This window comes from Bacillus rossius, chromosome 3 (genome assembly GCF_032445375.1).
Source record: "Bacillus rossius redtenbacheri isolate Brsri chromosome 3, Brsri_v3, whole genome shotgun sequence".
Lineage (NCBI taxonomy): Eukaryota > Metazoa > Arthropoda > Insecta > Phasmatodea > Bacillidae > Bacillus > Bacillus rossius.
The window spans coordinates 14632475-14656486 of NC_086332.1; the positions used below are offsets into that span (position 1 = coordinate 14632475).

Consider the following 24012-nt stretch of genomic DNA (forward strand, 5'->3'; position numbering starts at 1 on the left):
AGTTGATTCCTCGATTGTTCAATACTTGTGATTCTGTAAGGATTGACTATAGAAAATCAAAGGGCGTAAATGCCAGTTTTTTTTTTTTTTTTTTTTTTTGCCACTTTGACCACCACACCCTCTGCCATTTGATGTCAGATAATACACTTCGGGTGCAGTTCCCCCCTCCCCTCTAGTTTTCACTCACCATAAATGATTGCAAATGCAATGCACATTTTAAACTACGGCATACAGTGATATGTGATTTAAAACACATAAAATTGAAGGAATTCAATGGGTTGAAAACACTAATTTAGTCATTCATGAAAACATACAGCACTGTTAATTGACGCAAAAATGTTTTTTCTCTAATTTTTTTCCATTATTGTTGCAATATGTGCCAGACTTAAAGCTAGTTTCATCTTTTACAGCAGTAAGCATGCACTCTAAACTACATGCCACTCTTGTTAGAAGGCTTTGTGGGAGATAGCTTACCAAAAATAATTAAAAGCAACCTGTGTTCAAGATAATATTTGAACCAATGACCACGGAGTTAGAAGTGAAGAGTTGTGTCTGAAAAATTTAATTCAACTGATATTTGCTCCAAATCTGTAATAATGTTTGAATTTTGTTAAAGTTATTATTTTAATAATTTATGTTCTCATGTTTAAAGGCATCATGTAAATGCTGCAAATTATTTTCAGGAGAAATACTTTTTTATGATTTGACTGTAAAAATACAACATAGTAATTTATTTCATTGTAAAATTTGAGAAACAAGTTTTTTTTAAAGCCTGAAATTGAAATGAGAAGGCTTTGAAGAACCTTGGAAAAAAACCTGGAATTTGGTATTGCGAGGAGTGCAGCCATCCTATTGTACACGCACACTGAAATTCCAATAATTATCTTACAACATAGTGAAAATCATATTAAGTAGTTTAAAACTGTCTGATTTACTAGTAATTCGAATGTTACATCTACCAATTGCTACAATATCGAGTGAAGTGTGGAAATATTGAAAATATTTTCGTTTGGACTAGTTGCACATTATGTTATTTTATTCTGTTATGAGTAGGGCACACACAATGTTGAAATAGACCAGTTTGTACTAAAAACCATGTTTTTTTTTGTTATGTATTTGTTTTATTTTAAAGCTATATTAGAAAATAGTTTTACTTTCTCAGCTGTCACGGGACACATGATATATTTATTGTCTTAATTAATTTTAAACTTACAATTACAAATATTGTGTACCAAAGATACAGAATCTGATAGCAGCTGGGAATAGAGGTAAGAATTGACATGTGCATCGGAATCAATCGTCTTAACGATTTTTACAATCTAGATTTAAGAATCTCATTCTTGTCAGTACTAGATTTTGAAGTGAAATTTGTTTGGGTACGAAGGGAGTAAAATTTGAAGGCTGAATTTTAATGCAACGTCTTCGTGAAACCTTGTGAAATGTTACTGACGCTAAAAGGACGAAGAGTAGGTTTCGGGCGGTGCAGAGAACTTGTCTTAGGACTCAATGTTTTGACCTTGAGCGGGCTCCACGTGGTGGCGTGCGGCTCAGGTGGAACCCTGCCGTGCTGCAAGGATAGGCGGGTCGCCTGTGCCTGACGCCATCTGACTTTAAGGAGTACTATTTGGGCAGAGTGCAATACAACGGGGTTTGAGCTTATTTTGAAGTGAATAATAATTTTGTTAATTCATGTTTATTTAGAAAAATGTCTTATCTCTCTCTCACTCTGCTGTTTACCCCGTACAATATACTTGAGTCAAGGTTTGAATTGCCAAAGAAGTTTCACTTCTATGATGAGTACTGAGTTATACGTGCTTTGTTTTATAAACTTGTTACTAAAAAATTATGTTCACTATGTTCTAATAATGGAATTGTCATCTTGGGTATTTTATTTGACATCTATCACACGCACAGAGAATTTATTACATGCATAGGTAAACTCAACTCTTTTTTTTTAATGTGGTGGATGATCTTCATTTCCCTAATTTTCACATAAAATGCAACCAAAATATTTTTTAGACTGAGTGTATATAAGCATGGTAGTGCTACTTAAAATTGGCTTCATAAATACTAAGCTATATTTGTGTATGGGTATTGATTGATTGATCTTAGTATGTATTGTGAACTGTTCGGAGTTGCACTACTGATAATTGCTAATTAATGAAGCCAAATGTGTAAATAATATTGCTCCTTATGCCACCAACCCCACGTAAATTTCCACATCCCTCCAGGTGATTCTATGGCAATTTTAAAGGGGAGGAAACTACTAAACAATCATTAATTAATAATGCAATTATTTTTTCATTATGTCAGTATTGTATATTGCTTTAAGTATTTATTTTACATACAATTATACATAAACTCAATACACTTATACAAACTATACATAGTACATTACACACATGGAAAAAAAATACAACCACGAACAATTATTTAATCAGTAATTCCAGTTTACAGTCTCTGAATAACAATGTTAGGTGATAAAATTACACTAGCTGTTTGTACATACCTATTTACTAAAATTAATAGTGCAATTCATACTTAACAGTATTTTGTCACTTAACATTTTCTGTGCATTGTGTTGTTTGTATTCCTCATTGAATGTTTTTTTTACTTCTTAGTACTATTTAGGTGGTAACGTACAAGCAAAACAAATGCCTGGAGTATATTCTGACTTAAAGGAATTTCCTTTACAATGTCACAATGAGATAATGGTACCTTGCAACTAAGAGAACCGATAATGACAAATGATTTTGCTGTAACAGCCAAATAATGATAAAAAAAATAATCAAGTCACAAGTTAGATTTCCTAGCCTACAAGAAGTATCTCAAATTTTACGTTCCATCTTGGGAATGGTGCATTGTGAAGAAAAAAAAATTGTACTACATTTTCTGTAACCCAAACCATTTTCACTTTATCGACAAATCTCCACGTGACCTACAATGCCTCTGTTGTCTCTGCTCCAAATCCCAAACATTCTGAAAATCTACACACTTTCTGTGGCTAAACCGCATCATGTGTGCTAGTTTTGACCGTTAGTGTTTACTGCAGCCTGATCCAGCAAGGGTGTGACAGATGAGACATGACAACATTCTGGAATGCGTGGGGAAGAGTAGGCTTGTGCAAAGCTTCGACTAATGGAATCAATTGAAGCTCTTTTTAATATTCTGTTTGACTTTGCCAGAAAATTTGCTATTTGTTTCATTTGAAGCTTCGGTTGTGATTCCATATGATGTGAAGATTTGCATTTGTGGCACAGCTTTAAAACAGTGGAAGCCTAAAATTCGCTCTTGTAACTATTTAGTTTTTGCTATGTTTGCTTTTATAAATGTTCAATAGTAATATAATGCATGGTTATTTTATACTTTTTATTTAATGATGTTACTAATAGTAATAGAGCCAAATTGGTTAATCACTTAATCAGTTCAAATATTGCAAATGTTAAACAATTATTTATTTTTTTTACTTCAGTCCTGTGTTATGTAAAAAATAAGTGTAATACAGCTTTGCCGAGAACAATATTTGCAATTCAATTCGACTTTGTGAATATTTTAAACATTCAATTTAATATTCGCTTTGCATCAAAAAAAATCTAGTACTAGCACAGACCTGGTGGAAAGCACTGTGTTAGCTGTAGAGTCCTACCTTTTCCTCTTCTATTCCTGGCCGCTCCCCCTCAGCATTCAGCATTGCTTTCCACCCTCCATCGTTCCCATTCTTCTTTATACATGTACTTTGAAAACTAAAATAATTATTACTAATGCTTGCTCCTTTACAATATGAAAGTGACACTAAAAATGTAGAAATGCACTTGTAAATTTTCTATGGTTTCGATAGCTAAACTGATAATGTTGTCCAAAACGCTCATAATTCAGCCTTTAATAATAAACTTGTAAAAGCAAGTTTCCACTGTATATCACATTTTAACTTCATGTCTTTCGTTTCCTTTGCCAAGATTAAGATTTCACCTTAAACTTCTGTAATTATCTTGTTGCAGTTCCATATCAATCTTAGCTGAATGTTGAAGATGCTATCTACATACAACAAAACTTGGAGATCAAGCATATGCTGGTCATATCCATTAATGAGTCTTGATTTTCTTGCGAAACTTAACACAAGTTCAACAACAAAGGAAGTCTGAAAGGTATTCTTTTTTTCCTATGAACGTCCCCAAACGCAAAATTGCATCTGGTTCCGGCTCAACAATGACATCAGAGTCATTCTCCGTTCCATCAGCATCAACTGCAACAGACAATCACGGTTCAACTACACAAATTTTTATATTCTTTTCTGAAACTTGCATGCACTGTTATGAATTCATGTACTGATTAGCAAACAAAAATTATACATTTTCTTATAGTTATTAAAAAGTTTAGAAAATGCATGATGTGTAAATTCAGTCTTCAATTGGCACACAAAACAGACATGTGGGCTTTCAGGCATTTCTTCATCTTAAACATTATACATATGTAGTTTTACTACATGTGCATCATTTTTTTTAAAATGGTGTGGAGTATATATGCTACTTAATTTACTTGCAGCAATCTCCATGTCCAAATGAATACAAGTTTCCTTCTCTTAGACATTGGAATCATGAGATACAAAGATGGGTGAAGCGATGTAAACAGAGCTGCAACGTTCATCATGTTTCCCACTTACAATAAATCTGGAATTGTCTCTGCAAGAAACTGAGCCTAGATTGTCGAGGTGGGAGGCGAATGGTCTGACCCAATCAACCACTTTGGTCCCTTGGAGAGATAAATATGTATAGGATTTTATGTTACATGGTCAGGGCCGGATTTAGAGGTCTGGAGGCCTCGGGGCAACAGAGGAGCGGAGGCGCCCTGGCCCCAAATTATTTTCCAAATAAAATGAAAAAATTTTTTCAGTCGAGTTTTCCAATAAATAATTTATTGTGAAATCAAGTAGATTTTCTTAGTATTTAAAAAACATACATAAATATAATCGGAGACAAGAATTATATGAAATTAAATTTTAGTGTTAATGAACGGAACCTTTCGAGCTTTTTTCGCCGAAAAATCGTTGTTGATTTCGCTGAAATCCAATTCCCGGAGTAAATCGCTTTCAATGCTCAGGAGAGAAAGCTTCGATAAACGGTTATGTCGCATCGTGGTTCAGAGCCTATTTTTTATAATTTTCATTTTTGAAAATGAGCGCTCTCCAGTGCAATTTGAAACCATTAAAAACCAAAACATTTTCAATGCAATTTCAAGGTTTGGAAATGTAGCTCTGAAATTTTGATCTGCGAGAATTTGGTAGTAAAATAGTTATGGAGATTGGTCTTTTCGATAGTCCTTTTTGTATGAGTCCGTTTGTGGGGGCCCTCCGTTTGTGGAGGCCCCGAGGCTTTCGCCCCGGTTCCCCTCCCCTAAATCCGGCCCTGTACATGGTTATGGTTTTTAAGAAGCCAGCCTAGTCAGGGATGTATTTGTGTTAGTGAGGCAGATGATAAGTGTGATGCTAGCTGGTGCTGTATCTATCGCCTTTAAGCGCGAGGCTCTGAATTTGTGCGCAGTCTTTTCGCAGTGCATAAGGCAACTATGATATTTGAGCGGTAAGCTTAACCTTATATGGCTGAGAAATAAAGATCAAGGTGTAATGCAAGTGCCTGAAGAGCTTTCAAGAATCTGTATCACATTTTTCATGCCTAAAAATTATTCTAAAAATAGTACATGTTTTAGCCATTTTCATTCTTATAAAAATTCAGTTAAAAAAACCAGCTACAAAAACCAAACTAACAACTCCGCCCTCAGCACATTATAAAATGATTTTTGTTGTAAAAAGACACCACTTGGATATCTGAACAGTTTTTTCCTGAAGCTCTGCAACTGTATGTGTGTCCAGGTAGGTAGTTGAGATAATACAACTGCCAAGATAAAAGTGGGCTCCAAACCACCTGAGTCATGTAAATAAGTCATGCTATCTCCAGTAGCCACATAGGAAACAATTTTTTTTTTTTTTTAAACAGATGATTTACTATTTTTACAATCTTGATGCAAGAAAATCTTATTCTTGTGAGTACTAGTTTTTGAAGTGAAATTTCTTTGGTTGTGAAGGGAGTAAAATTTAAAGGGTGAATTTTAATGCAATGTTTTTGTGAAACCTTGTGAAATGCTACTGACGCGAAAAGGACAGAGAACTTGTCAGGCCCCAATGCCTTTGAGCCGACTGTGAACGGGTGAATGATGTAGGCTTAATAAGACCCCTATATAATCACTACATTTAGAGAAATTACAAACCTAGAGTGACAACAGATGGTTTGGAAAAAAGTGTTGCTTTCCAGGATAACTTCAGTACTTTCAGTTTGATGCAGCCCAACTTCACAAGCACCTGAAGAAATAGAAAATTATAATTAGCAAGAATTCTATGAGAAGCCATCACCTTAATTATTTACTGTTAATATGAATTTCTGCTAATCAAAATAATTTTGAAAATGCTAGATTAATTGGACAACAATTTTAATTGGAGCTACTGACAAATCAACTTTGATTCATCCATCATCTATTAAAATACAATCCAAATTTCATAGTTTTGCTATTGAAGAATTTACCAGCATCAATTCCAAAAACAATTTAAATCTAAAAGTTAATCCACAACCTCCATTTAGTGTATATGTGCATATGTACCTACGTACATAGCTTCCTGTGGTGCATTCATGCAAATGCAGAAATACTGAACCTATAACTAGAGACCGGAAAAATTCGCGACTTCATTTCGCGATAGGCTAAAATACAAATAGTTATACCTCAGTGCTGCCTCTGTTATTGGCTCAAAATTCACCTGGATGACTCTGGCCCAATGAGAAACACCCAACCGAAGCTTTATCGAATAACACGCTGCTACGTTAGGACGTTTCACAAGACAGCAGCCAATGAGTGGGTGGCATTTGACCGAGTGTATGTAGAACTATGGAGTTCATCCTGTAGGTCATTGAACCCGCGAATTTTTCTGGTCCCTACCTATAACTATAAGATATGCATAAAAAAACAATTTGGGGAAATAAAATTATTTTCATAATGTGTAGAGACCTGCAAAATTCGCGGATTCATTCAGTGATAGGCTAGAATTCAAACACTAATACCTCTTAGATAATTTTTCTATTGGCTTACTGTTCATCTGGACGAATCTCAACCAGTTATAATCCCTCAACCAAAGAAGGATCGAATCACAGACAAACCAGCTGAGACGACTTACAAGTCGGCAGCCAATGAACTTGCGCTATTTGCGCGAATGTACAGGGGTATGTGCAGTCTACCCTGAAGGCCACCGAAACCGCGAATTTTGCAGGTCTCTAATAATGTGTGATAAAGATTCGGTAAAGATCCGGGGAGGCGTCACCTCTATGAGCTCGCGCACGTGGAAGGGCTGCAGGGCCGGGGAGAAGCGCTGCAGGAAGCCGGCGACGGTGTCGGCGGGACTGCGCATGGCGTGGCCCAGCACGGCTCCCAGCATGCGGTCCAGCACCCGGCGGTTCAGCGTCCCGTCGATTCGCACCCACGGCCGCACCTGCACCTTGATCCTCTCCCTGTCGCTGCGGGACAGGGTCAGACCAGCGACCACCATCAGCGGCGTAGTAGCCAGGATCTGTGTACGGGGGGTGTTAAGAAGCATGCGCCCCCCCCTTCCTTCCCCCGTATTCAAGTGGGGGATTTCAGGGTGTAAAACAGTGCTATTTTAGCAGTTTTCGGTACTTAAATTTAAATATTGTAATGGTAAATTTTTTTTTATTAATTTTAATATGAAAATTTGTTTGAGTGATGAATAAGAAATTAATTAAAGATTTGGTGCTAAGGTGGGATGGGGGGGGGGGGGTGTATGACTCCCCAAACACCCCCCCAACGACCAATTAAAATCTATGTAAATGATTGAAATTGTTTGTTTGTACAAAATGGCTGATCTCAGAAAGTTCTTTACCAATTGTTATGATATTTTGATACAATGTTGCATTCGTATACGCACGTGTTTTTACGTAATAAAAAAAAATTAATAAATGACTAATTAAAAAATTAATAAAAAAATGAGCATGTGTAACTCGGTAAACGTGATAGAAGTGAAACGTCTTTTGACAATTAAAAACCTCGACTCATAAGTGCTTTCATTATTTATCTCTTTGGCGGCAGAAACATTTCATAAAAATGTTTCACAAATACGTTACATTAAAATTCAGCCTTGAAATAGTGATTGAAATTTTACTCTCATCGCACCCTAAGAAGTTTCACTTAATTGTGAAACTAAACATATTAGAAACATGTGCTTTCTCTTTTCTTTATTTTCCATTTAACCAGACTGAGCCACAGCAACACATGACCATTACAGCTGTATATCTATATAGGTATATAAAAATGTAAGGGTTTGTTTGTTCAAAATCTTAAATCTCCGTAAGTTCTTCATCAATTGCTTTGAAATTTTCTTAACAATTGAATACATCCATGTTATTATATATATCTATGTAACATCTGTCTCATGTAAAAAGATAGATAAAAATAAAGATAGGTAAAAATATATGTATAAATTAATGTTTGTGTGTTAGTCTTCTGTTTGTAAAGATAAACGATATAGATAGGAAGATACATATATAGAGATATAGAGATAATAGGAGATATACAGACATCAAGAGAGTGATTAATGTATACAGAGATATATTATATATAGACAGGGAGAGGGATTGAGATATAAATAGAAACACAGAAATAGAGTGATACGGAGAGAATTGGATAGAGATATTTATGAGATTTATAAAGGGACACATATAGAGAGAGAGACATGCTTTGTATGTATGTACTTCAAACAAAATACAAAAAGGGTTGTGTGCTCTTTCTTTCTTTCTTTCTTTCCCATTTAACCAGACTGAGCCACAGCAACGCATGGCCAGGTACATCTAGTTGAATGAAAATAATGTACTCTAACAGTTAGTAGATTTTCATTGTCTTTAATATCTACTGAGAGATTTGATCAGCCATAATGATTGCAGTATTGTCTAGTAAGTTAATAACGTCAAAAATAGTTAGGTGTTCATTTAAACTCAATGAAAATAAAGGTCAATTGCAATTTTTGCATGAACTTAGTTCAGTTGTTCGTAAATTAACCATTAACCAAAAATATTAATTGCTCATGGTAAAATCGGCCTGAAATAATTATTCATGCAATTTAACTTTGCTACATCACATGACTATAAACAATCCTTCATGGCCAGGGATACAATAAGAAAGTATAGTATCAAAATGATTCTTTTTCGCAATGTGACAGCTCAGATCTAGAATAAAAGTGGGTCCCTTTCTATAAAAGTTATTTGAATCAGCACATTCTTCAAAATAACTTTTATTTAAGAATTTTTTCATATAAATACAACAATAAGTACAATATGAATATCTTTGCTAACACTAGGTTACCTACCTTTGATCCACAACTTTGTTATCCATGCACTCCTGAAACATTGCTGTCATGCACTTCTTCCAACTTCCCCTGTATTGTTTCTCAGTGTCCCCGCTGCCAGACGCACAAGGCTCGCTCGCCTGCCCAACCTCTGTGGCTTTCTTCCCTTCACCCATACTGCTACAACCGACTGCGACGTCTTCAGCATTCTCTTGCTGAGGGCCGTTCTCACTTCCCTGTTCTCTGGTGATTTTGGTCTTGCCTTTGGTGGCTTTGGGCCTAGCCACAGCAGGCTCAGCACTCTCATCAGGCAAGATAGTAGGGTCTACGATCATGTCCTTTGGCAGAACAGGGCTTTCACAACGCTCACTCCCCTCCGAGGGCAGAACACCTTCTGTGGACATCTCTCCGACTTGCCTGATATCTTTCATGACAGTATCGTTTCCCGAGCCATCTTCTGGTGGTGCTGGCCAATCGCCTGAGCTTTCAGGAACTGTCACCTCCGAGGCAGACGGTGGTGCGGAACCGGCCGAAATTGTGGTGTCGTGTGTCAACTTAGTCCTGAAAGACCTGACCAACCACGGCTTGAGGAACGGGTGGTAGACGTAACGTACGTTGCAAACGCCCGTTCGCAGGAGAAATCGGTTCTCGCTCAGCAGTTGAAGCACCCGCAACAAGGGCATCGTGTTTTCGTTGTTTGGAAATTCTTCCTGAAAGAGGCCAACGTTCATTATAACTTTCCTACGCTGCCTCATGCAAAGTACATTCATATGTACTACTTACATATAGACAGTTAAACACATAATATTAAAAATGTTGAAGTAAAAGTAAAATAAAAGAGAAAAGGCACTATGTATACAACAAATAAAATTGTAATCTAAAACTCTGAACTGTTTAAAATAACCACAATTTCAATTCACATCTTATTGGCAGCTTACATTAAAAGATTTATTTGTAATTTTGCTCTTACAATATTGTGCTGTGTGTTAATTTTAAATTGTTATATACCTACACACACATAGATACATACATAAAAAACACTTCTACAAGCACACTGCATACACCACTCCCACTTGTCAAAGCACAAGTATGATAGAAAATGGGGAATACAGATAACGTATAAAGCAGTGATAACCTCAAGACCCTTTTGACCTAGAACCTCTGTTTAGTGGTTAGGAGCCATAATACAAGCCCCCTCATGTCTAATGCTCCTGCTGTTAGACAATGAAACCAGCTCTTGTCCCAATGACCAGCAATAACTTCAGCAACTGCAGGTATCAAGAGCAGACAGAAAAAACAGCATACAACTCTACTTGTGTGATAAACTTGTTTTAATACAGAGAAAGACAGCAAGATTATTCTTACCAAAACACAAAAATTCTAAAGACAACCCACTCAGGTAGGTATCTATAGGTGAGTTCACACCAGAAGAGAACAGTCATCTAAACTTTGGTCAACAGAGCTAGAGCCATTTGCATAGAGGACAATATTGGGGAAGAAATGAAACGTCTAACAAGTGATCTTCAAGAAAATCGTTATTCAAAATCAGAAATTAGGAAAGCCATGAGGCCACCAAAACAGCAAAATAAAGAGCATCTTCCTAATAAAGCCTTCATTCCTCACATCAAAGGAATTTCAGACCAAGTGGTAAGAATTCTTACGAAGAGATGAAATTCATACAATTCTCAAACCTATAAACAAAATTGAGGGGTCTCTGTTACATCTGGGAAAGATAAAACTCCAGCCAAAAACCTAGCTCGTGTGTACAAGATTCTATGTTCTTGTGGCAAGGTATAAATATATGACAAACTGGCAGACGAATAATCACAAGGGTTAAAGAACACATCAATGACTATAAACATGAAAACACATTTTGACCAATTCCACACTATAGCCAACATCCGACAATACAAGATAATCCCATTGTTTTCGTGTTTAAAATGTAGCAGTTCAAGTTAGTAATCCTACTGTTGTATAAGTAATTTATATTTTTATATCTTAATTTTTGTTTGGAGCAGTAGCAATAATTTAATTTGCTAAGTTTTCCACACAATGTCCTTATTTGGTACGTAACATGCAACATGTGCCGATGAACACCTACTCAAGAACTCAAAAGTTGTATCTATTGATTTTTCTACAAGTAACAAAATATTTAAGTGATTTTAGAATTCACTTCAACGAAGACTATGATCTTCATATTCTACTTTCATTCGAACTGAAGAAAGAAAGAAAAATTTGTGTTCAACACTCCTAATTAGCCTGCTTTTCGTTTCATTTTGTTTCATTTCATTTTGTTACATTACAGTAAGTAACATAACAAACCTTCAGCTCAGTCAATGTCACCCCCAGTTCTTTCTTCTTTCCAACGTACTCCAAAATATTCTTGATTTTTTCCCAGTCCTCACTATTTCCACCAATGTTGATGCATTTTTCATGGAGCTCATCGTTTGTGGGAATATTATCATTGAATACCATGGTCCTATACACAATCAGAACATTCAGCACAGTGTTAATTACGTAGTTTAAGAGGTGGTAATACGTAGCTTGCCTGCTTCAACAACTGCAATCTTATTAATGACATCTTATCATAAAAATTTTTACATACACACTGTGATACAAATGCACATACTTAATAACTAAAGTTAAAGGAAAAAATTAATACAATGTTAAATATTACATATATACTGTATCAATTCAAAAATTTATACTCAATCAGTTTAAATCTTTAAATGCTTCAATACATATGTATGTATTAAAATTAATTTTTGTTCACACAATCACTCAAACTAATTTATTTTCTGAAAAATCTGCTTTGTCTAATTCTGCAAGTATACACTTTCAACAGGTACAGTATGTGCCACAGGTTTTATGGAATCTTAAATTCATTCTGGATTAAAAGTACAGTCCAACCTCTCTGAAACGACCCCTCACGGTTCCCAGGAATAGGGTCGTAATAGAGGGGGGGTTGTAATAGATGTTTTCCGAAATTTTCAGTTGATTTCAAACCCCCCCCCCCCCCCCTCTTCCCAAACCGCTACTCGCTAAGAAACCAGCCGTACAATGGCAGGATGCTGTCACTCACAATGCTAGATGGCTTTGCTTTAAACCCACTTCAACCTTCATGACAAGTCCATCGCCCTACAGGCCACCTCTAAAGAAAATACATATGTCAATAGACAGTTTATTTTTACTGGTTAGTTTACATGTACGTTTTCTGCTTGCCGTAGTTAAATACACTAGAACCCCGATGTCACGAACCCCGGATTGAACGAAGCAGTGATTTTATGAATACATTCTCGGGAACCGTCAAAAAATTGGACATTTTGACCAAAATGTGTAAATCAGAAGAAAAAAAATTAAATAAAAAAAAAAAAAATGGAAATGAAAGATCATTAAAATCTGTTAATTTTAACACACAGCGTATTTTTGTGTAGGCTTTAATACTTCCAATAATGTTCATGTAAGAATAACAAAAAAATAATGGGACATTTCCTTTAAAAATACGGCAGCAGTAGCTTGTGCGAGGTAAGTGGGAGCGCGGGAATATCGTTTAGAAGGCTGGCGGCAAAACAGGCGGCGGATGCATGATGTCATACGGCTTACCTCTCCTTCCCTTGTCCAACTTCAAGGTTCATCCCTCAGAGGCATACAAACCATCTCCCTCACCGTCTTTTGGCATGTGAAACTGTCAACATCCTTCCTCCCCTTCTCCAAACTACGTGCAACGAAAGCAAGGTTTGTATAGTCCATTTCTGGTAAAATGAAAATTTTTTAAGGGCCCCCGCGACAGCCATTTACTGTTAATTGTTTTAATACAATTTGTTAGTTAGTTACACAACATTATTTCTGCTGGAAAATCACAAAAACTTCAAAATTACTTTAATGGAAAAATTTAGCAGGGCCGTAAAAGTATTCATTTTTGCCACAAATGAACTATACTCGCCCTTCCTGCCGGACAACATTCTCGGCGCGTGACGCATGGCAACTACAGTCGTGTGCCACGCACAGCCACGAAAAACCTACGCGATTTCAAAACTACACTATATATCCGACTGGAGTCTGTTTACGAAAAGCATTTAAGAATTTGTTAATGTCCAACTGGTTCTAATGAGATAAAATGGCTAAAAGGCATGTTTTCGAAGTTTTAGGTGTAAAAAACCCGTTACAAATTTCTCGAAAGTATCATAGGTAAATGCATTACACCATTACACCTTTAACTTTATTTTTCCGCCATATAATGTTACGGTCACGCTCAAATTTCACAGTTATCTGACGGGAACGAGATGACTGCGCGCCAGTTCAGAGCCTTGCACTTAGAGGTTTTACCGCGCTAGAACTACCATTGAGCGTCGCTCTTATCATCCCGCTTCACTAACACACACGCTGACCAGGCGGCGCCCTAAAGCTGATTAGAGGAAGCATGTAGAAATGCAAGGCAGGAAATTTTTCCAGCTTATCAACCAGGACCCGGGCAAGTCTTGACTATCAAGCTTTTCACATTAAAATATAAGAGACTTGTATTATGTAATTTCGGTGTTATTAGCGGTTTTTCTTAAAAATCGCTTTTTTCACATTTTCCATATAAATTCGCGGGAAATTTCGCGATTCACCATATAATCGTGGCCCTAGTTATTGCTCGCGCGAGTAGCGAGACGTGGAATGTTAGAAGAAAGATAAATGCGGGGTAGACAGACGGCAGCCAGTGTGTTACCTGCGCGGGGAATAAGTGGCGTAGCTTTTTTTTTATGCTGGGTGAAGCGACCTTTTTCTATCAACCCACGGGAAAAGATAATTGCTTGAGCTGTCAACATAAACATCGCTGCGGCAGTTAAAACAAGTCGAGGCGGGCGTGCATCCAGTCGGTCGCTGTGTATTGTCAACCGATAGTAATCAAAATCAAGAGAAATCCAGCAGGTAGCTTTGCCTTAACTGCATACCACACTAGACACTCGCAAAAAGCTAAACGTAAACACGTTGCCACAAAAACCTTTATCTGCACCCTGCCGGCAAAGGGACGTGGAATGGGGGTTGTTAAGCGCTGACAGCGGTCGACAGGAAGCACTCGGCAAGAGAAACGCAGTAACACGCTACTCACCACAAGAAACTCTTTTTCTGTCCGATTTTCTTCGGATTTTCGGCAATTTTTTCACGGTTCCTCGAAATTGGGTTGTAATAGAGAGGTGGTCGCAATAAATGGGGTCGCAACAAAAAGGTTTTACTGTACATAGCATTTACCTGAACATAATGCAATGAGTTTTACCAAAAGAAAGGTGATGGTTGCATTATTACAATAGCAAACTTGCATCTCAAAGTTAGAAGAACGTGAAATAACAGCGATGGGAACAGCTTAGTTGCGAAACTACACACACTGCATCACATCACTTAAGCCACTTTTCATTGCTGCTCAGCCTCCTGAACCTCTGCTTAGTTGAAAAACTACATGATCTGCCTGTAAACTCCTTCACAAAATGCCACTTTGGTCTGCTCGTGTTTACAGCTTTCTGAATTTTTGGGAGGGGTTGGTGTGTCAGACAGTGTGACAGATGAGACAGGAAAACACTTTTGGAATTCCAGGGGAGGGGGAGAGAGTTCAAATGGAGTTAGTCACTGTGATGCTTCAACTTCTACTTTTCTTCGCTGTGGCAGCTAGGAAAGACATTAGGGTCAATGATAATGTCCTTTGGCAGGAGAGGGCTTTTACAACACTCGCACCCCTCCGAAGGTAGAACACCCTCCCCCTCCTCTTTCATCCTCCCAGGCGACCTGACCTCCGTCTATCTATTGCAGAATTCTTTCACATTTCTGACCAATGGCTTTTAAACTACAGTCATAAAACTCAATGTTTTTTCCCCAACTACTCCTTGTTTCAAAAAAGGCCATATAAATCACTCTCTAGACAAAAGTGACAACAGAAAGGCTAGTAAATATCATGTAATTTTATTAATAAAAATAATTTTTAATAAACTCATAATAAAAAAGTTTGGGGTTAAATTATTTTTGAGTTAATACATTATCAATTTTCTAACCAATCATTTAATCTTTCCTAGTAATGTTTTATTTGTAAAATATTTGAAATTTTTTTTGGAACATGCACATGACTAATTTTTACAAATATTATAAATATTATTTTGAATCATTCATAGTGAATACCTTTTGATGTCGTCGACAACAGTGTCGGATTTCTGCCGGGAGATCGGGTGCAACCCCGCGCCCGGGGCGGGCCGGCAGAACACCTTGCACGAGTTCAGGACGAAGAAGTCGTGCGCGTGCTGCAGCTCGTCCGCCAGCCTGCCCTGGGAGTCCTCCTCGCGCAGCAGGTACAGCGCGATGCGCGACGCCGCGCGCGCGATCACGTTGCGGTGCACGATGGAGACGTCCTCGACGGGCCTGTCGAAGGCGTCCGGCACGTCGGGGTCGGAGTCGGAGTCGCCCGGGGTCCCGGGGGCCCCCGCGGCGCTGGCCGACGCGCCCCCGTAGAGCTTCTTCAAGGAGGCCGACCGCCCCGTGCTGGTGACCACGTCGTGGTACCGCTGCAAGACACCACACACACACACACACACTCCGTCAGGCGAGACCTTTTCTGACACGCGATCCAAGAAACATTCAGACTTTTGAGAGAATATTAAGTATCAATATTTATTTTGTTATAAGTATATTCAGTTATTAAATGTTCTTTATTGAACCTGTCAAAATAAGGTGTACCAGTATTGAAGACAGGATGCCTCCTATCATGGTACCACCAAATATAAAGTAACTGAAGATGCACAATTCTTTATAGAACCTGTCAAAACAGGTGTACCAGTATTGAAGACAGAATGCCTCCTATCATGGTACCACCAAATATAAAGTAACTGAAGATGCACAATTCTTTATAGAACCTGTCAAAACAGGTGTACCAGTATTGAAGACAGTATGCCTCCTACCATGGTATACCACCAAATATAAAGTAACTGAAGATGCACAACTTTCATTATTTATAAAAGCAAGAGTACACAAAATGTCTTAGAACAGTAAACAAAACTGAATATTAGATAATTACCATCTATAAAATTTATAACCAAAACCCCCTTTGAACATTTTTAAAAAAAACATTAACTTAAGTTAATTCAAGTTAAAAATGTAAAAAAAAAAATTAACATACAGGGTTGCAAAGAGTCCATCATAAAAATAAATAACTAGGTAATACTAATCAGAAATCATGCAAGTTAATACAGAAGAAAGTCCTCAAGAAAGTCTCAAGAAAGTCAGAGTTTCTTTCTTCATATCACAACTGCCACTGATGTAAAATCAAACAAGAAAATAGGGGAAGGAAGGGGGGGGGGGGGGGTTAGCACAATCTTACTTTTCTCATAAATCCTACCTATAATAATTGTATTATTTGTTCTTTTCTTACTATGTAGTGCAAGTTTTTTTCTTCGGCCCAGCTGAAATTCTTTAACTTGACAAGGAAGAATGGTTGTTGGACAAGAAATGACCAAATTTTATGAGGCTAATCCAGCTCTAGTCTAAAATTGGCACAAACAGTATTTGGAAATATTATTATTTACTCAAGTTTTTAATTAGAAAAAATATATAATAATAGTGGTAAAAAATTGTGCGAATGTTCGTGACATTCTAAAGCTCAGGAATAATGTTCAGTTAACATCTGGCACAAAATTTGCAAACAAACATTCTGAAACATTATATAATGCAATGGTAATCGATAAAATTCTGAAACATGTAACAAAAAATAGTCTGCAGTTTGATTATGGTTATGATTCGACTTCAGAAACACACACACACATTACATTACTTCTCATTATAAGGCACATCAGCTCTGGATAGCTGACAGATATACCCGGTCATTCCATCTACCAAACGCTTGGGGGAAGAAAAAAAAAATCAGATCATTTGATAACAGGGACTTCATACCTGGACAATACGTGCGAAGGTTTCATCTTTATCCGATATCCTTGGATCCAAAACAATGATCTGGTCTGGTACCTCCAATTCGAATGTTACCTGCAACACAACACACCAACTGTACCGGCACAGTGAGAGTATTCTAACCCCAACTAGATAACTTCAGGTTCACAATGTACTACTACTAGTTTTGTCTTGATAGTTTTGACTGATGCACCAAAGTGTCAGCGCCACTACTGGTACGAGGGCGAGCAGGATTTCAGATTACAGTGGAGAATGTAATCCTGCGTAAGTGCCAATATGTCGTCTACTAACAGCACAGCATTCACATACACACTTAAACTATAAAAAAAATAAAAAAAATAAAAAAGATACATCTACTACTGTACAAAAACACAATGCTCTGATATTACAGTTAATTTTTAACAGCCATGAAAATTAGTTTGGACATGAATGTATTTTCACAATAGTTATAAATTTAATTTTATGTAAAATTGACTTAAACCTATGCATATCTGCATTTTTTTTTTTAAAGAATAGGCATGAATAAATCATAGGAAATGAAGCAGTTAAAATTAAATCCGTATAGTAATATTTTGAAAGTAACCCATTCATGTTAACCACTTGGCCAAACATTCATGCGATTCAAAATCAAAATATTGCCTGCTTAAATTAATTAGCGGTATTGCTAAAGCAAACATGCAGTTAGTAAGTAAAATAAAATGGGCAAAATTGTACAAAGGATATAGAATGATAAGTATAGTGAATCGGCCTCAGAAATATATCTGGTCATCTTTTCAGGGTACGATGGTACTAATAACCTAATAAGATATGATTGATACCTCCCCCTCCCCCACAGACACACAAATGTTTAGTACTGTGTGAGCTAATTTTTATAAAAATAACTGACAATAAAGAGTAGCTTGCTGTCTTTCCTCTCCACGGAAAAGGAACTAGTAAAAAAACCCATGTACAATAGATGGGAAGAGAAACACAGCTATAAAAATAGTATTAGGTACTTTCCTTTGTCTTTTTGTCAGGTCCGGGATAAGGATGAGACAAAGTTTGGAGGGGGAAGAGAAGTGGGCACAAGAAAAAGGACCAACGGTCAACACCAGTGCCTATTTATTATGTGCCAATAAAATGAGACGTCGAACATATAAACTTCATTTGTATCTGTGGAACTCCACAGAAATCAGACATATGGTGCACCCCATATTCGAGGGCAAGGCTTAAGGGGAAAAAATATTGGAACTTTATGGCCAAAACCTATAGAGGCGAACCACGCGCAGGGCCCTTCAGCAGGTAAACACGGTAGCTGATCGGCGTGAAATATCGGCAAGCATGATTCCGATCACGCAAGATTGGTGAGACGACAATACAGACAGACTAATCGATTGAAAACCGGTATCAGCCCAGTTCTAATTTAAACGGGAGGGAAGAGGGGAAGAAAAAAACAAACAAACATCAACAACACCAACACCAACAAAAACCCAACCTTGCCAGTGACGAACAGCTCCACGAAGGCCGCGGTGCGACCTCCATCCAAGTTGCCCACCTCCATCCCCTTGTCGTCACCTCTCTGTCCCATACACTCGTGCATCTTCTCCAACATCTCGTACGACTCGTGGAACACTTCAAACTGGTACTTGGTCTGCAGCAGGTTCACGTAGCTGCAACAGTTAAGGATCAAGGACAATGGAGGATCACAACGCACCACCAACATACCTGGATTTTTAAAAATTTTTGTCACAGCCTGCAGCACAGATGTATTATTTTATCCAGCGGTTCTGGAACCTTTTGAAGTCAGTGCAAATAATTGTAGGGCGGACCACATAAAAATTTCTTGAGAAATATGTTATTACAATTAACGACTCACAGATATAAACTGATGGTTCACGCAAGGATTGTTTGCAAACAGTAAAGAGCAATTTCAGCACCATACTGAACTAAATAAATGACTATTTAAGTAAAACCGAAAGAGTCATTAAAATAATACATAATAATAATGTGCTAACATAAAGAGCGTTATATCCGTGATGAAATGGTACAATAGAGTACCTGTATTTATTTTTATATCTGGACACACAAATTTCTCTGGGATACCACATATCTAAAGATCGAATATTGTTCTGTAAAGTAATGGGAATTCATACTATATTCAATGAACCAGGTTTCTGTGATGCATATAATGTCATAATTTGATTTTGTTCTTAGTTTACTGTGAAAGATGCGATATCCCGTAAAGCAGATGACGAACATAAACATGCGCACGTGACACGTCCGTCAGGAGACAATCGGTCAGCCGCTGCTGACACAAGCAGTCAGCTGCTACCGATGCTCGGAGGGCGACCAAAAGTGCAGCAATCAGGAGTATAACGCTCGAGGGAATTTTGCACTATCGTACACCCGTATATTTCTGCACTCACACAATTGCATTATTTGCTCACTTGCATCTGTACTTACACACCTGTGTACATTCAAACTCTCATACTTACAAAATTGCGTGTTTGTGCACACTTGTTTACTTGCACGCACTATCTGTGAAGCTGGCCCTAGCCGTCGAGGAGAGGGGCCTGGCCCGGAGTGACCTCACCTGATGGACAGCTGGTAGGGCAGGGAGGAGATGGGTATGTAGTGGTTGGTGCGGTGAAGGCGGCGCGAGATCCTCTTCTTCAAGGACACCATCTGGTTGGAGTGGAGGCGGGCGATGACGGAGCGCAGCAGGTTGTCCGGGTACTGCTGGTACACTTGGAACAGCTGGAAGGTGTCCGAGCACTGGTCCAGCATGCAGCACAGCGAGCTCTGCGGGCAGCCGCGCCACGACCGACATTCTTCCGTCGCTCCCGCAAACGCTTCGTTCGTCACCGAGGCTCACCGACGACTCCCGTGCTCAAGCTGCAAGAGTCCTCGGCCGCCATCATCGCAAATGCATCATCATGCTCGCGTGACGAGCCAAATACCCCATTACTCAAATCTGTGAGCCTGTAAGCAAGCGGTGAAGGTGTAAGGGCTTTACATCTCACTGTTCTGCTCAGAAAGAAGACAGAGGTGCAAATATCCTTCATGTAAAATGTTTTCTAGTGTGGTGTGCACAAAATGTTCAGTAAATTTGTGTTTATCACAATCACGAAACTGCTTCACAGAGTTTCATTTGTAAACATGAGTGGTGAAGTATTTTGCTCATAAGATTTTTTACATTTGCAATTTTTTATGTAAACTGTGTGAAACCTTTGTGTGACAAATTGTAATATTTTATAAAAACCATTCCTGCAATTTTGCTCTTGGTAAGGATAAAAATAAATTATCTGTATAAGTAAATAATATTATACCATAAGTGCCCAATGTAGCAAATATGATACATACCTGGATTATATAATTATAACGATGTAAAAATTACCAAAAAAATTTGATGTTACCCTTTGATTAGCTAATAAAGAATATATTCATTAAAAATAAATTATTATACAATTTTAATACTTTTGGGCAGCAAGGGGTTAAGACAACAACACTTGGATGCCTACTCGGAGCTGTCAAGACTGTAGGGATCAAAGATCAAACCCATAACATCGCAGCACCAGCATGATGATTTAGCAATCATTAGCTCCTGAGACACCTTGTTAAGTGAAGGATGGAAGGAGATAGTTTAGACTTATGATTTTTGTGTTACGCACTTGTAATGGACAATGGGGAACGGTGAAACTTACGTGAATCACTGCGTTCATGACAGCACAACAAATATCCACTATGTTCTTGACCTCGAGAAAACTAATCCGCTTCTTTAATGAGGTTCGCGGATAAGTAACTTCACACTCATTCCTGAAACAAAATTACAAGAAACATTCACTTTAGCAACAGTTTTATTATTCAAACACCAACAAGTTACCTTTATTTGGTCCCTAAATTAATTATAGTACAATTATTTAACCCCCAAGACGATCTCAGGCTTGGATTGAAGTAGCAAGAGCTGAGGCTTCAGTGCCGAACTGTGGCCCCAATGCAAAGTGAAACGATACATTGATTACCACCAAGAAAGCTATTTAACCCAATTATAAATTCTTCACTCACATAAAAGTTTTTATTCCTTGTTTGGACCAAAAATATTCCACTGTGACTGGGAAGAAGTAAAAATAAAATCAGTGTTGGTGTAAAACATTTTGATTTTTGATAAAAATTCAAAAATTAGAAACTCTAGAAAAAAAATGCCTGTATATCTCATATTTTTACTGCCTAAATAATATATTTGCAATTTAAAGTTTTTCCCACTTCAATATTATAACAAATTTATAGTTTTTTTTTACAAATATTAATTTAAATCAGCTTTTCAAAAAATTTATCTGGGTTTTTAGTCTTATCATTATAAACAGTACAGAATAGAAAACAAGAATGTTATCCCAAAATTAACTAGGTACTTTGGTAAATGGTGCCACATCATTATTTTTAATTATTATTTAACATAACCTTTATTTGCGCAAAGTTAGAGAACTTTAGAGGATGACATGGTTTGCGTGTTTGCACATGTGTGCATACATGTGTGTGTGCATGTGTGTGGTGTGCATTTTCACATGCATTTGTGCATGCATGTGAGCAGGCAGGCATATGTGTGTTTGTGGGGTGGTTTCTTTTAAAAAAAAAAACAGACGAGGAGGAGACGCGTTTGTCTTCTACCTGTATATGGACCGTTTTGGCCTTTTTTACTTTCGTGCTCCAACTTCCATCCCTCAGCAGTTGTACGTTTACATACTTGAATATGATGCTGAGAGCACACCTGTAGCACTTTATAGTCGGAAAGGGCTTCTGTAACATTTATTCGTGCTTATATTGTTAATAATAATTTCCAATTTCTCTAATAAAGTGAGATGTGCCTTCACCGATGCTGGCCCCCTGGCCCCTCTACTATGGAACTTCCTTCCTCAGGAAGGAGGCAATGAGGGGTTGAGATGCTTGTCACGTCTCTCAGTGGCCACCTCACCACAAGGCAGTCGAGTCACGGGAAGCACGGCCGGGTCACAAGAAGCATGACCGAGGCACGGGTGGCATGACCGTGTCTCTTGAACAAGAGCACGCACAAGGTTCCAGTGAGTACATGACTAGTCCATGCAAGGCTGTTCATTACGCACACCACAAATCACAGAATCTGACAGCTGCCCCCATACTGCCAAGTGAGGCGCCAGTAGACAGACAGACTGGACATATCTGTAAACGGAAGGTCAACAGCAGTTACCTTTCGATTACAGTCACGACACATACGGAAATGGACGGTCGAAAACTGGTACCTTTCAAGAAAAGGCGCCTGTAAACCTATTTTATTGTATAAAATCTGGCTGGAAGGAGAGGTTGCGAGCAGGACAGATTGGCAGCGGATGTTAAGTAGGCAGAGAAGAGAGGGGAAGAGGCATTGGCTCTCTCACCTTGTGTATCAAAACAAGACATAGTGGTACAAAGTCACGCAGCAGCACTGAGCCGGGCGTGTATTGGGATTGCCTGTGCTCAGGCAATAATAGAGATAGGGGGTCGGTGCCGCGGCTGTGAAGAAAGAGAACGGGGGGATGATGGAATTGACGTATGTCAGTAGTAGTGTGTATGACATGCATAAAATGATACATGCAATGCCAACAAAAAAACAATTAACAGAAGCACAATGTATTATATTCATATTTATGTATTTGCTTTAATTTTAGACTTTCAACCACAAACTTTGAAAAAATAAATAAAATCTCCAATTGTAACAGGCAATTATTTAATGCAAACACAGCCTTCGAAACACCTATTTGACTAGGCAGCACGTAATGAGTAGGTAGCACACCTGAAGGCTTCCACCGTGTCTGGGATGATGACGAGCTCTGAAGAGCCACTCCTCATGTATCCATCTCTGCAGGACTTCTGCTCCAACAACTCCACAAGAGCTTCGAACTTCTCAAACACCTTTGCTTCAAATTCCTCCTCTTTCAGTTCTTCTGCTCGCAGCTTCCCGAGAGCGTTCTGTAAGCAAAGCGAAAGCCATTTTTTTTCTCTCCCATTCTCATGTTTAATTTTTGAGGGAAAAAAAGGTTTGTCGCCCTCCTTTGCTTACCACCCGAGGGTGGTGAACCAGTTAGGTAGCCTTCTTTTATGCTACGCCACCTCAGGGCAGCTGGATTAGTGGGGCGGGAGAGGGGGTTGGGGTCCCCTTGGCTGGCTGCTGTCGGAGCGGCCTCGCTGGCAGGGTTGGGCCTCGCGACGGCCCTGGTGTGGGCATGGCTTGTGCGCTTGGTCAGGTGTCGGGTCATACCGTCAGGTACTGCATGGCGGTGACATCCCGAGATCTAGGTGGCAGGTTCCACTTCGGCCAGCCAAGCTTATTGGGCTTCCCGCTACTTCATCCCCCTCCCCACATATTTTTGCAGGACTTAATCTGGGTGGGGTAGGAGTACGGAGATGGGGTTGAGAAGGGTTGCTGGTGGCTGCCGTTGATTGGCTGACCAGGCCCGTGGTGGTATGGTGTGCTGAGGAGGTTGTTCCTGACATACCGACCGATCCCTTCTCAAGTGCGACTGTTTTCCCGGCGGACCAATTTCGCAGGGTACTTCCAGTCCTACCCAAGCATTCAGGTCGTGGAATCTATGGGCGGCAGATCTGCAGTGGACCTTCTTGCGGGGTACTCCAGCCACTGAGAAACCACTCCACTGCTTGTGTCGAACCCAGGTCACCTTTTATACCATCCTGGCTGTAGGGGG

General features: G+C 38.6%; 1 protein-coding gene across 4 annotated transcripts in view; it reads right to left on the reverse strand.

Moving 5' to 3' along the window:
• Positions 1–81: 81 nt before the first annotated feature.
• The window catches only part of LOC134530259 (general transcription factor 3C polypeptide 1), a 73423-nt gene continuing 49492 nt past the window's right edge, over positions 82–24012 (reverse strand). For 3 of the 4 annotated variants that reach the window (XM_063364949.1, XM_063364951.1, XM_063364950.1), the window contains exons 22-32: positions 23103–23278; positions 21004–21115; positions 19893–20101; positions 18795–18969; positions 17306–17395; positions 15545–15924; positions 11717–11873; positions 9416–10104; positions 7361–7553; positions 6262–6352; positions 82–4243 (exon numbers count right to left, since the gene is read on the reverse strand). In XM_063364949.1, coding sequence (XP_063221019.1) covers positions 4122–4243; positions 6262–6352; positions 7361–7553; positions 9416–10104; positions 11717–11873; positions 15545–15924; positions 17306–17395; positions 18795–18969; positions 19893–20101; positions 21004–21115; positions 23103–23278 — 2394 coding nt within the window. In that variant the 3' untranslated portion in view covers positions 82–4121. Of the gene's footprint in view, positions 4244–6261; positions 6353–7360; positions 7607–9415; positions 10105–11716; positions 11874–15544; positions 15925–17305; positions 17396–18794; positions 18970–19892; positions 20102–21003; positions 21116–23102; positions 23279–24012 lie in introns of those variants that run through there. The other variant, XM_063364952.1, reaches the window with a different exon arrangement.